Source organism: Penicillium canescens, assembly GCF_028828765.1.
Source record: "Penicillium canescens strain IBT 15451 chromosome Unknown utg000004l_segment0_segment0, whole genome shotgun sequence".
Lineage (NCBI taxonomy): Eukaryota > Fungi > Ascomycota > Eurotiomycetes > Eurotiales > Aspergillaceae > Penicillium > Penicillium canescens.
Window position 1 is genome coordinate 2,443,633 of NW_026703966.1, and position 13,467 is coordinate 2,457,099.

The 13,467-nt window shown below is 48.3% G+C and overlaps 6 protein-coding genes across 6 annotated transcripts; 2 read left to right on the forward strand and 4 right to left on the reverse strand.

Annotated features, from left to right (window-relative positions):
• The first annotated feature begins 38 nt into the window (after positions 1-38).
• On the forward strand, positions 39-1,866 carry N7446_006282 (uncharacterized protein). Its single transcript, XM_058515030.1, has 3 exons — positions 39-153; positions 225-834; positions 896-1,866. Exons 2-3 carry the CDS (start codon positions 304-306, stop codon positions 1,715-1,717), a joined length of 1,353 nt encoding a protein of 450 aa, XP_058372208.1. The 5' UTR covers positions 39-153; positions 225-303; the 3' UTR covers positions 1,718-1,866.
• Positions 1,867-3,111: 1,245 nt separating this feature from the next.
• N7446_006283 (uncharacterized protein) lies at positions 3,112-5,195 on the reverse strand (the record flags this gene model as incomplete). The annotated part of the gene is made up of 5 exons (XM_058515031.1): positions 3,112-3,355; positions 3,410-4,137; positions 4,201-4,918; positions 4,970-5,073; positions 5,130-5,195. 5 exons carry the CDS (start codon positions 5,193-5,195, stop codon positions 3,112-3,114), a joined length of 1,860 nt encoding a protein of 619 aa, XP_058372209.1.
• A 1,269-nt stretch (positions 5,196-6,464) lies between these two features.
• N7446_006284 (intradiol ring-cleavage dioxygenase) lies at positions 6,465-7,505 on the forward strand (the record flags this gene model as incomplete). Its single annotated transcript, XM_058515032.1, has 1 exon — positions 6,465-7,505. The coding sequence occupies one exon, from the start codon at positions 6,465-6,467 to the stop codon at positions 7,503-7,505; it is 1,041 nt and encodes a 346-aa protein (XP_058372210.1).
• Positions 7,506-7,803: 298 nt separating this feature from the next.
• N7446_006285 (uncharacterized protein) lies at positions 7,804-8,348 on the reverse strand (the record flags this gene model as incomplete). The annotated part of the gene is made up of 2 exons (XM_058515033.1): positions 7,804-8,047; positions 8,140-8,348. The coding sequence occupies 2 exons, from the start codon at positions 8,346-8,348 to the stop codon at positions 7,804-7,806; spliced, it is 453 nt and encodes a 150-aa protein (XP_058372211.1).
• A 1,342-nt stretch (positions 8,349-9,690) lies between these two features.
• Positions 9,691-10,658, reverse strand: N7446_006286 (ankyrin repeat domain-containing protein; the record flags this gene model as incomplete). Its single annotated transcript, XM_058515034.1, has 2 exons — positions 9,691-9,723; positions 9,786-10,658. The coding sequence occupies 2 exons, from the start codon at positions 10,656-10,658 to the stop codon at positions 9,691-9,693; spliced, it is 906 nt and encodes a 301-aa protein (XP_058372212.1).
• Positions 10,659-11,764: 1,106 nt separating this feature from the next.
• On the reverse strand, positions 11,765-12,604 carry N7446_006287 (uncharacterized protein; the record flags this gene model as incomplete). The annotated part of the gene is made up of 1 exon (XM_058515035.1): positions 11,765-12,604. The coding sequence occupies one exon, from the start codon at positions 12,602-12,604 to the stop codon at positions 11,765-11,767; it is 840 nt and encodes a 279-aa protein (XP_058372213.1).
• Between the last annotated feature and the right edge of the window lie 863 nt (positions 12,605-13,467).

Here is a 13,467-nt window from a genome sequence, read left to right on the forward strand (position 1 = left end):
CCGCCCTTCCGCCTTTCGCCTCTCCTCCCCGCAGTCCACCTCCTTCGGCTTGAATATGTCTACATATTTGTATTCTCTCACGAAGCCTTACACAAACTACTCCCTGATCTAGTGGCATACTCATGGATCCAAAGTGCTTGCTGGTCTACCTCGGTACCTAGACTCGCCCCATCATCTGCACGTTGCTGCATGGACCCGCGCGCTGATTCTGCATACTTAAGCAGCAACATAGGGAAAAGGAGCATAAATACCCGTGCATCGCAAGGTTGCCTGAGCCTTTGACTGGGCTCACACCAGCGCATCATGAATCTACAAGAATTCCTAGCTATGGAGGACAACTGCGACCGCGATGAGCTAATTGACCTTCGCGGCCTGGATTTCGTCTCCGACTACGACTCGCACCTCATGTGTCCGATCTGCCACTGCCCCTTCGTCGACCCCGTCCGTCTACAATGCGACCATGTCTTCTGCCAGAGTTGCCTCAGTTCGGCCATCAACACCTTCCGCTCGGCCGATTCGGATGAGTTCCCGTGTCCCTCTTGCCGAACCCCCACCCGAGAGGTGTCGACCAGTGTACCCCGCTTGCTGATCAACATGTGCGACGAGATCCGGGTGCGATGTCCGTTGATAACGGAGGGTTGTCATGAGATCGTGCCCCGGGGTCATGTCCAGTCGCATGTTGAGAAGTATTGTGGGTATCGGCTGGTTCCGTGTCCGGATGATTCTTGCGATAGGTTGATTCGTAGTAAGGATGTTGGGATAGATGGGAAATGCATACATGTGCTGCGCCAGTGTCCCCGCTGTGAAGAGGATGTTATGGAACAGGATTATGAGGTTCGTCATCTTGCATATGGTCTTGGCGGTCTATAGATGCTGACTCGGAATATTGGTATAGGAGCATGACAAGGATCTTTGTCCTGTTTTAGAGACCAGTTGTGTCGACTGCGAAACAGTTGTCTCTCGGAAGGCATTCAAGGAACATGTTGAAGCATGCCCGGAAGTTATTGTCCCCTGCGCGGCAGCGAAATACGCATGTCCTGTCAAGGTCCGTCGCGCCGACGTCGCAATGCATGAGCAAAGCTGTCCGCTGGTCACAATGATCCCGTACTTTGAGGTGCAAAACACACGACTCAATTCCTTGGAATTAAGTATGCGACATCTGCAGCAACGGAACGAGATCTTCGAGGATGGGCTCGCCAACATCCGGTCCACTCTCGTCGAGTCCGCGCGTATAGGCGCCAGTGCACCCAGTGGACAATCCATCAATTCTGGAAGAGAACAGTCCTCTACCCGCGCCGAAGCAAACACAGATCCTACGGATATATCCTCGAGTGTATTCTCATCCAACGCCACAACCTATCTACTCTCACTCCACGAATCTCTACGCGAGGAAGTAGAGCAAATAAAACACAACCTCACCGACCTAGACGCCCGCGCCAGCATGTCTCTGATGAACGAGTGTATACGCATGAAGGAAGACATGGCCCATACAAATGCCGCAGTCAACAGTGTCCGGATGCAAGTGCAATGGCTTATGAACCCCCGGCTCCATGGGACACGTACAGGAGCTGTCCGGGCCAATACGGGCAATGAAACTCCTCGATCGCCGCTACCTACGTCGTCGGCAGCTGGGTCAAGCAGTACTACTGCTCAGTCTCTAGGGCCCCTTCGACCTAGGAGGCCTAGTGATAGTGGGCGTGAGGGAACCAAGCTATGATACTAGACTTGATGTGTGATTTTGAGCGATGCATTTTTGATATGGATGCGAAGGAGTATTGGGATGTTTTTGTATTCCTTTTATAGTTATGACATGATGATTAGTTGTTGGGAGCGTGGCTCTTTAATACAGTTGGCTGATATAGACCGTTTTGGTTGTTTTGATAAAGATTTATATTTATTTGATGTTAAGAAAAGTCTACTCTCTCTCCTGTCCTTGCGTACAGCACACTCAGACTGAAATATATATTTCGTCAACCACATCTGAAAAGTACCGCACACACTCATCCGCTCCTCAATAGTAAGATAAAATCCAACTCTACTATTTGCAACCACACTCTACTGTACAGAGGCCCAAAAATGTCAATCCACCCAATCCTCGAAAAAAAATCTCGATAGTCATGAAAAACAAAAGCAAAAAAAGAAACGCTCACTCGTGGACGGTGTTTAGGAATAGCCGAACGCGGGGGTCGAACCCGCAGCCTTAAGATTAAGAGTCTTACGCTCTACCGATTGAGCTAGCCCGGCCGGGCTGTTGAAGACAAATGAACTATCATGAATAATATCCAGCGAGGGTAATCCAGCACTCTTTCAGCGAGTCAATTACGGCGGTATTCAACCTGGTAAACGTAGATAGTTTTGAGCGCTTAGAATGCGAGAACCCGCAAGATGATTTTTCTCCACGCATTATGCATTAGGGTTCCATATCATGAATTCACGCGAATCTCTGTACTGAGACCTGATGTACTTGCGGGTCTCACATTCTGAACGCTCTAGACAATCTGTGTTTGCCAGGTTGAATATCATGTTCCCGTCGTTTGTAAGTCACAACCAAGGTGCAGGTGACTGAGATACCAAAGAGTTCGATTGTGGATTCAGTCCACGGTTGGTCGGACTAGGGCGCGATTCTGATCTACCTGCATAGGTAACGTGTATCTATCCATTGCCCAAGAAAGGGAGTAGGATAGTTATTGAAGGACAGGAGAATGAGAAAGGAGATGTGAGGAGAAGATGGGGAAAGGGGCGAGGAGAGAGAGAGAGGGGTTAGGTGGAGTTCAATCGGGGTAGTGTAGGCGACAGGGGTGCAACGTGGCTTACTTCACTTTCGTAGTTGTAGGCTTCATTTGGAAGCTCGAATATTTTTGATTGATTCCGAATCTTAAAGCTGGGAAATATAACACTGTCCTTCATGATTGTCATCAACCCCCTACTCATGCATGGTCTCCTGTCATACCTTTTATCAGATCCCAAGAAGACCACAGACCAGTATGTGTAAAAGATTCTACACTGATGGCAAAGCCACTGTATGGAAAATGTGAAGTATCCAAGTACAATTCATGGATATTTTATGAAATCTATCCTCCCGCAAGCAGAGCGAAACCTAAGAAAGCCCCCTCATTGTCCCGCAATCTTGGGCAAAGAATGCCTCGCCAGCGAGACCAACTTCTCAATGAAAGCCCGTGCCAGATAAAACGGCGGGAAAGTCTGTCCGTCATCATTGGGTTTGTTAAGTTCAGCGAAAAGCCCCGCTATATCCTCCAAAGTCTTCAAATCCCTGATGAATGTCGCTGAAGTTGGGAATGTGATAAGATACCAGAAGACGGAGAATACAGCTGCGAGGAGGAATTGGGCATGGATCCTATCAAAAAATGGGTTAATATATCGGGCTTGGGTGCGGGCTGAAGCCTCTTACCAGAAAGTATGATGGTTCACGAATTGGCGGACTCGCCATATATAGATTAGGGAGGATCGTGCGGCTTCAAAGCATAGCTCTGCACTCGAAGGGAGGGGCGACCAGCTTTGTGGGGATGCTATCCTGCAAGAACTGCTCGCTCCGTGAATCTTGCCTAGACAATAGTAATATTCCATGTGAATGTTCACACCACGGATACTGAGATCGTGGAAGAGGTATTCCGGTGCGCTCTCAGTTGCAAATGCATCAGGCCGACAGTCGACAGGATAACCTTGTTTCAAGTCACTCAATTCTTGATCTAGTTCGCGGATATGTTGAAGGCGTCTTGCTTCGGGCAGGGCTAGACCATGCACTGAATACAAAAGCCGGAAGATCTTCGACTTGAGCAAAGAAAAACGGAGATCTGATGGGAACAGAAGCTCCTTAGATGATAATGGTTTCATGTAAAAGTGGCGTTCTGATGTCTTCTGGGCGTATGTCGTAGGCAGGTCCAAATCGCAGTCGTCATCATTTATCAAAGGTGGTTGGGATTTTCGGATGGAGAATTCTTTGTCGATGGCATAGCAATGCCAGAATAGAGCTCGCAGATGCTGGCTGCGCTGATCTGTCCGGTGTATCTCATGAGGTGTTTGTATTCTGTTTGCACCGAGATTATAGATAAGCTGCACTGCCACGCCAAGGAGTAGTTCTCCTGCTTGGGGTCGGCCAAGAGGAGTGATATAGAGCATCTGTAGCACACAATAAGGTTAGGCGTGAGGGAAAAATAAAAGAAGACTATGTGAAGAGCTTACCATAATTGTCACTGCTTCTAGGGTCCTCAGGTCAGGGGGTTCCAACATGACTTCAGGGAGAAGCGTTAGCGCTGCTTGCATATAAGCATCGGGATCAGAGCCGGCAAAGGCATTCTCATGACGATGAATTTGAGTGATCATTGCAGCAAAGGCAGCCAGACAAGCCCGGTTAGAAGCACGAGTCATGCTTGGCGGCTGGTCTAGAGTATTTGCATTGAGGAGAATCTGCATAGCCTCGACATCGACAATGGGAAATATGGAATAGAGCCCATTCCTGTCAAAGTACTCCAGGCATCGCTGAACCAGAGCAGATGCCGGCCACTTTAACCCAATGGACTTTCTCGATGATCTGAGATGTTGTGATTGGAACGACTGAGTGACCTCATGTGCAAAAACGTCCATATTGAATGTGCACCCCGTCTGCTGTTGAATGAGCGAGTAAAATGATGCTCTTTGGGTCGAAAGAGGACTTCCGAGCCCACAGTATGAAACATGCCATTGGAACGCAGCCAACGCGGTATCAAAGTCGCGTGTATCAGGCAGATAAGTCACAGCCGAAGATGTGTATGAAGAAGCTTGGGAAAGCGGACTGAGCGGCACCGGGGAAGTACCTCTGCCAGGGGGCACCAGCCCACTGTGGCTATGTTTAGTGTGTTCTCGAAATGCAACAAGTTTCGCCTCTAATTCCCGGACACGCGCTTTGGTGTCGGCAAGCTCCCTGGTGCATCCGTTAGCGCTTGTCTTGAGGAAAGCCTAGTGGCGGTCTCACTGCCGAGTACTCTTCCGGAGCTGAGTTGCCGGTGGAGAGAATGTACATGGGAGTCCTGCAAGATGACAATTCTCGCATGCTGGCTCGTTCCTATCACATTTGATCTGGGCAAGTATCATCATTAGGGGGTTGTGCATGTAAAGTGCGTGCGTGGCCATACCTTCCGATGTCGACATAGATCGCAGGCACTCCGCCCTTTCCCGCGTGGGCCAGTAGTGTCATCCATAAAAGCGATTAGGCTCGATAGTGATCCTGTCTCGGGTGAGGCATTGGAAGTCCCAATGGGGAGACAAATGGTGAATTGTTACTGGAGGTCGGAGGACGACGCTGCTCATCGCCGCTGAATCATCAGCCTATTTTGACAGTGTCGAGCCTATTGCAGAGCTAAACAAAAAGTACCACTTTTCATTCACCACTGAGATTGTCGCAGGTGGAACGCCAAGGCCATTTCTGCTTGCGTTGCGTCAAGATTTAGTGTGATGAGTCAGCGGGGAGTCAACCCCCGAAGTTTCATGCTTTTATATTGGCTTGCATTAGAAGATATTAGACAAATACTCGAATACGGGGAAGAGAGAAAAGATTGCATGTATAAATCTATATAGACTGAATATGGATAATGCACACGGGTGGTTGTGACTCTAGATGGCTATACTACCTACCATCTATAAGAATCAGTATCGAGTCTGCACCCTCCGTGCTATCCGTGAAGTATGGACTATTGGCTCGATTCCTAGTAACCATCCAGTATCCACGTATATGTAACTGCTAGGCCTCGGCCTTAGCGTCGGAAACATACCGGTCTTTATGCCATCTTTTATGCCATTTCTACGGGCATTCAGCGTTCAAATGATGAACCTTCTTCTACTTATTGAATCAAACTCCGGACTTCCTCATCCGCATTTGAGCTGAAAGAGTGTTGTACGAGATATTAGGGCCATTGCATATACACGAGATAAAACCGCCCTCAGCAAGTATCGAAGACAACAGACCTTGGGACCATCCTGACCTTATTTGCTATTCCTCCCACCGCTCCTCTACAGTGAGTGTTTCGAAGTACCATACTTACCCACACTGGAAGCCTTGACTGCAGATCACCAAAGCCACAAAGTCAGGAACCAAACTCTCATTGCTCCTATAGGTCCACCTCCCCGGAGCTTGTCTTCGAGGTCCAATGGACATGGCCTTGTTCGTCAGCCCAATTTGCTGCAGAATCTTCGGCATCGTCACCACATATCTAAATAGACGCAACTTGATTAGATGATTGCTTGCCAAGAAGACTGCTTTTTATCCACTACTGTCCTAGATCACCATCTGGCTGACGACAACAATGACGACTCAGAAGCTGTTGATATTGACAAGAAGGACCCCCGAGCATGATTTACGATGGGAAATAATAATATAAAGGCCTTCAATTCCTCAGTACCAGACTGAGTTATCTAACCGCAGAAACATTTCTTCTTACAACACTCAATTTCCCAACCTCTCCACTGAGACAATGTATTTCTCCAAGGTTGCGCTTCTTGCCTTAACTGGCCTCGCTGTAGCCCATCCCGGTGTCCACGAACACAGCTCTTACACCAAGGTCACCAAGAGGGACTTTTTGCAAAACGCCCGCCGAAGCCTCGACCAGTGTGCAGACCACCTGGAGCGTCGGGGTGTCAACTCTCGCGCTGAAGCCCGCCGTGCTGCCATCCTCGACGCCAACAAGAAGCGAGCCATCTTCCCCCGCGATACAGACAAGGTCGTGAACACCTCTCACCACTCCACCCTGAAGGTCACTTCCAACACCTCAGAGACAGACCTCTTCTCCCAGAACCCCACCTGCATCCTCTCCCCTGATGGAGAAGTCGGACCCTTCTGGGTAAAGGGAGAGCTTATCCGCAACGACGTACGCGATGGCCAGGCCGGTATCCCTATCATTATCGACGGCCAATTCATCGACATCAACACCTGCGAGCCAATCCAGGACCTGTACTGGGACGTATGGAACTGCAACTCCACCGGTGTCTACTCGGGAGTCCAGAGCGACATGAACGGCAACGGCAATGACGCCACAAATCTGGACAAGACCTTCCTGCGTGGTATCCAGAAGACCGACTCTGACGGCGTTGCCCAGTTCAAGTCTCTGTTCCCAGGTCATTACTCGGGCCGTGCTACCCACATCCACGTTATTGCCCATACTAAGGCTCATGTCCTGCCCAACAACACTCTGACTGGCGGCCATATCTCGCATATTGGTCAGCTATTCTTTGATCAGGACCTTATTACCAAGGTTGAGTCTACCTACCCATACAACACTAGCACTGTGGCTGTCACCGAGAATGGTGATGACCATGTTGTTCAGGTTGAGACTGAAGACTCGAACTCTGATCCTTTCTTTGAGTATGCTTATCTTGGTGACTCTATTGAGGATGGTATTTTGGCTTGGGTTACTATGGGTGTGAATGTGTCTGCTAGCCACGATTCGGATGCTAGCTACGCTGCTAGACTCACTGCTTCTGGCGGTGTAAGCTCAGGGAGCTCAAACTCTTTCTAGTCAGTTCATTAGCATTACACCTCTTTCGCAGAGAAAGGTCCAATACCTGAAATCCCCAGTGGCCAGCTTTTGCTTTTGACTCTTCGAACCGTTGCAATTATTATACACTGTTTAGTCTATATTTTAACAACGAATCACACTCCTTCAAGATAACCGCATAAATATCTTCAGACGAACAAACAGTTGTATGACCACCTAAACTCGAGGGTAGAACCATACAATCCAAATATAAACAAAGAAACCAAGAACAGAATGAAAAAGAGCAAGAACCTATCAACCTCCAAACAATCCATCCAAATCAACCCGACCTCGCAATATTAAGATGGAAAACACCATCCCACTCACAACTCTCCAAAGGCTCCTCAGCTCCCTTCTCACACTTCCACGATTCACCCTTCAAAGTCGACCTCCCACTCTCAGAGCCATCAGCCCGAGCAATACCGAAGTCAAACTCCTCAATGTTATAAATCCCATTGGGAAGCTTGAGCTGGTATGCCTTATTGGTACAATTGTAGGACATATTTCCAGCTTGGCCGATTGACCTGAATCAAAATTAGCTCTATGAACTTCTACTTTTGTTGAGACTTTATTGCTGTAAATGTTAGGAGAGGTAGAAGGCTGATGTGGAACTCACCAGTAAGAAGAGCATTTCGTTTCAATGTTGGTGTTTGGGTCCTTTAGAGAAAAGCCGAAAAGTGTAGTTTGGGGCATTGTTGTGAAGGGGATTCTTGCGCTGACGTCGGTGAGCTCAAGAGGCTTTAGGGCTTGGGTTTGGGGGTTGGGTGCGGCCATTGTGGTCGCGGCGGTGGCCAGGGCGAGTGCGGACATCGAAGAGAACTTCATTGTTGGCTTGGTTCTTGCTTGTACTTTCAGGTACAATATCGTACTCTGGAGCTAGGGATGTGTAGTTGACTTGTTGATATGAGAAGTATATCGCTGGTGACTTTCACCCTTTTATACTTCAACTCTCAATCCAGTTTACTCATGCGGTTCAGCTGCCAGAGACAGACACGAGAAACACCTACGTAATACCAAGGCTGTGTCTTTCTATTAAAGTAGAGTTACATTCAGGCTTTGGAACATTCGGTCGCCTGAGACCCAGATGACCAAATAGCAACTGGTTGTAGGATCCCGCTGAAACAAAGCTGGGCGCCTCTACCGGACGCCTCACGGGGTAAGTGCTATTTCGAAGATAAGGCTCCAAAGTGGAATAAGCATTAATCCGCGCTTACTTTCAATTACTACTTTCTAAAATAAGAAAAATATTCTAGGCAGTGACGATTGGCTCCGACGATTCGGCTTAGGCGTCCAGCCCACGAGGATGGGTCGGATCAACACAATATGGCTTCTTTAGTGAACTACTAGGAAAAGATACTATACAAATAGTATGCTTACAAACAAGCGACTAAAAGAAGAACGGGAAGAAGAGAAATGTGATATACAAGATGAATTACATAAAGGTAACATAGAGGAAGTCTAATATGTATTATCAGAGCGTTTAGGCCTAGAATAACTTTAAAAAGCCACCACTACTTTCTTTAACTTGTGAAGTAAATCTGTACAGGGCCGCTCGAAATTAGTTTCACCGCTTTACTCTCATGGATACTTTCTAGAACCCTTTCTCGAAGCACGCTAGCCTATTACAGTTAGTCTGCCTCTGACCCCTGTTCTTGGCAGTATCAAAATACAATCGTAAATAACAATATAAAAATAGCTATAGTATTAGACTTGTACGGTCTGTTGAATGTCCAGAACAAGTTTCTGCAAACATGCAAAACAAGAAGGGCGCCTGTCTGGTCAGGCTATCTGGCCAGATCTCACATTCTCTCCTTCGTTCAACCTCTCAGCTTACACAGGAGTGACCGATACTGCTGAGCGAAGCGTATAGAGACGGTATCGGTGGGATGAACACTTTCCTATGCTTCTTGCAACAATGCTGGCCTTCTGATTGAGGACCCAGTATCCGGTGAACTTATAGGCAAAATTGTGCTGACGTTGGATTCGTTAGACCTTCAGAGCAACGTGGATGGCTTCTAACTCATATTCCAACGGCAACGACTTCCAACCCTTACCTGCCTCGAGATACGGCCTCAGACCTTCACCGGGCCACTACACCCAGAACGACCTCGGAGAACTGCTGACGCTGACGTCGGCACCACGATCCAGCAACATCTGCACCACATTTTCATGGCCTCCAGATGATGCGGCCTGGAGTGCACTGCCATATTGTCCACTCTGGGCGTTGGCGTCGGCACCATGATCCAGCAACATCTGCACTACCTTTTCATGGCCTCCAGATGATGCGGCCTGGAGTGCACTGCCATATTGTCCACTCTGGGCGTTGGCGTCGGCACCATGATCCAACAGCATGCGCACCACCTTTTCATGGCCGTTGGTTGATGCGGCCTGGAGCACATTGCCACCACGTAAAGGCTGGGCGTTGACGTCGGCACCTCGATCTAACAGCATGCGCACCACTTTTTCATGGCCCCTAGATGATGCGGCTTGGAGAGCATTGACAGAGAATCCAAACTGGGCGTTGACATCGGCATCTCGATCCAACAGCATCTGCACCAACTTTTCATGCCCTTCAGATGATGCGGCCTGGAGTGCACTGCCTTGTCCACCCTGGGCGTTGACATCGGCATCTCGATCCAACAACATCTGCACCACCTTTTCATGGCCCCTGAGCGATGCGGCCTGGAGTGCGCTGCCATACATTCCACCATGGGAGTTGACGTCCGCCCCTCGATCCAGGAACATCTGCACGGCCTTTTCAAGGCCCCTGAGCGATGCGGCCTGGAGTGCGCTGCCATATAATCCACCCTGGGCATTGACGTCGGCACCTCGGTCTAGCAGCATCTGCACCACCTTTTCATGGCCTCCGTATGATGCGGCTTGTAGTACATTGCCGTACACTCCAGCCTGGGCGTTCACCGTTTTCAATGGATCCGCATCTCTAGTATCGATTTGTAGAATACTGTTCAAGACAGATTCTAATCCCAACAAGGCTGCGTAGTATAGAGGGGATGCCTTATCCGCAAGCAGAAGCTTCGCACCAGACTCCCAACAATGGTCAATGTCATATAATCGAACCCACATAGAAAAAGACTCCGTCTCGTCTTTGAAAAGCTTTAGCACTAGTTGCTCCATCCCTGAGTTCCCCTTCCCAGAGTTTGCATAATAATGGAACCAGTGCCTAGCGGCGAAGCGCGCCAGCGGAAACTCCGTGAGTTCCTTTTCACCTGATGGACCCCTAGATAGACTTGGCTCCAAGAGGTAGACCAGACAGATCCGGGCAATTTCTTCATTCGCGGTTGCGCTTTGAATGGCGAAAATTTTGGACTTTTGTTGTAAGATGCGATCTGATTGGAGATACTCCTGGACAGAAAAATGGGCTATGCGAGCAGTCAAGGTGCTTTGCCCATCTTTGCTTCCCGTGGCAGTAATTTCAATAAGTCCAAGGCAGATGTCGACAAGATCGTCTTGCTCGTACGAACGACCGTCACGATCGATGTGTGGCGGCTCACTTAGATCAACAGCGTGTGCATCGATCAGCTCTTTGATCGTGAGCGGTCTGGTGGAAAAACAAAGCACTGTCAATACCCGCCGCACGTCCTCAACATATTCATGTGCAATATTGCACAATATTCGCTCGTATGTTCCATCTAGGCCACGGGGCAATATGCGCAGGCATCCATCAAGTTGCTTCCCGTTTTTTGCCCGCCGAAGGGAGTTAAACTAACATTCCACGTATCTGAAGCTATATGTCATCTCAGTCAGAATAATGCAGACAACATTGCATTGTTGAGACACCTACACTCCTTGTGCACGCGTTGTTAATTTTGTTTGAATCTCCTCGTGACGCTCTTCCTATCTCTGGAGTTTTAGGTCGTTCTTGAGCTGATAAGAGATAAAATCCGCTATGTCTCTGTCGGTTTCCGAATTCCTCAGCGAAAGGTCTTGGTCATGATAAGGATTTAACGATTCGCGGATATCAAGCTCGTTGCGACTCGTCACCAAAAAATGGACACCAGGTATTAACCAACTACGTATCACTTAGATCGCTTTTAAGACGCCTTCCCTTTTGAGTCTCGAGGACTCTCGTCTAGCGCGTCGAGTAGGATATAAGTATCGTAGAGTCGTTCAAGAAAGCGTCGAAGTGAGTCAAGCAGAGCATACACTAGGGGAGACCCGGATTTATACAATGCATGTAGCCTTTCTAGATCTCTCTCGCCGTCTTATAGTTATACCGATAGCTACAACAGCAACGTGCGTAACATGCCGTTATCGTCTTGCTTTGCCTCCTCGTTAAAGGAAAAGTAGAAAAATGCGATTCCAACTCCATGTTTATGCCTCATCTCACGAAACGTATGCTGGATTGCGGTTAAGCAGAGGACCGACTTTCCACATCCTGCGAAACCATTCAACCATAGGAAGGAATTGCGTTCCTCTAGCCACGTCCGAAAGTGATAGCCGTTGACGAACCATAGCCCTGTGCTTGGGTGACATTTCGCACACGCCGCGTTGTGGTTGAGAGATACATCCGGCGCCATAAGCCAGCAACGAATCGCGAGCGAGACTTGGCTAGCATTTGTTTGCTCGACAAGTGATTTGACTTCCGATATGCCATCTTGAATCTGCCTCTGGCTTTTGAGCTGCAGGACATCAAGCGCAAATAACAGGTTTTCACGTATATCGCTGACGTCTTCTTCGAGCTTCTGTAGGGTACTCTTCCGAAATGGATAGGCCGCACGACGTCCAGCAACCTTAACACGAACCTTTAAACCGGCAGTCGAATCTTCGTGGAATTCCCGACACTCGCTTTGCAGCTCGGTGATGATTTCCTCGCATTGCTGTACCGCCTTCTCGACTTCTCGGAGTAGATCTTGGGTGTCGGCCTGCGATCGGCGTTCCTCTACTGCAATATCGAGGGCTCGAAAAATGCCCAGAAGATTGTCGAGCTTCTGCGTAACCTTTGCCAGATCGGTGTCTTGGTCCTTGTATGTAGTGTAAAAACTGAGCAAAGACTGGGTGACTTGAATACCAAGCGAAAGCAGCCCGGCAATCCCTGATGCGATTGTGAGTGGATCAGCCATCGTGATCGATAGTAGTTCCTGAGACCAGGGATACAGGCAATTCAGCCGTCAATTAAATAGATGGCATAGCCGCAATCTCATGGCTGAGCTCTAGTTTCATCGAGCAGGGCACAGCCACTTTGATGGATGCCCAAAGTGGGGCTAAGCATGGGCGATGAGGGCCCTGTTGTATGAGTATTTCCAGCCAGTTAGGGTGTTTGTTATCATGTGATTTTGTGTTACATTCCATTACAAGATGCCTGAAAGGGGCCTAAGCTAAACACGGACTAGTGTGTTTCATAATAGGGTTCGGGAAAGATCGATGTGAAAAGAGCGGTGAAACTAATATCGATCCACTCTGTATGATAGGACCCCAGTGCGAGTTGCTTATATGGTTGTCATGCTAGTTCGGTTTCTCCGTCCAGAACAAGCACTACCTAGCCTGGTATGTCCACAACGTAACTTAAGATCAAGTAGTTAAACTGATAAACCTATATTATATAATACTCTTGTAACACTCAATAAATTAACGCTCAATATAGAAAGACTTGATACCTCAGACCCTGGTTAGTAGCAAGCTTCAATGGCTGCACACGTATTATGCACACCAAATGCGCAAGTTGAATAATTGATCATCTCTAGTTTACTGCCTTCTCCTCAAAATATGCAAAGCTCCTATGGAGGATCTATTGCGGGGATCTATTGTAGCGAACATCATTCATCATATTCATCATTCATCTATTTTGATATGTTCGAGGGATATAGAGGACAAGAAAGCCAGAGTTTGCGCTGACAGTCTTCGCGATACAAAGCAAACATTGGCAGGTACATGAATAGGACAATGGCTCGCAGAATACTCCGAGCAAACGAATCAAACGTAGTGA

Coding starts and splice junctions, on each gene's coding strand:
- N7446_006282 (XM_058515030.1), top strand. CDS start 304: ATGAATCTACAAGAATTCCTAGCTATGGAGGACAACTGCGACCGCGAT. Junction 835..895: donor TTATGGAACAGGATTATGAG/GTTCGTCATCTT, acceptor ATATTGGTATAG/GAGCATGACAAGGATCTTTG.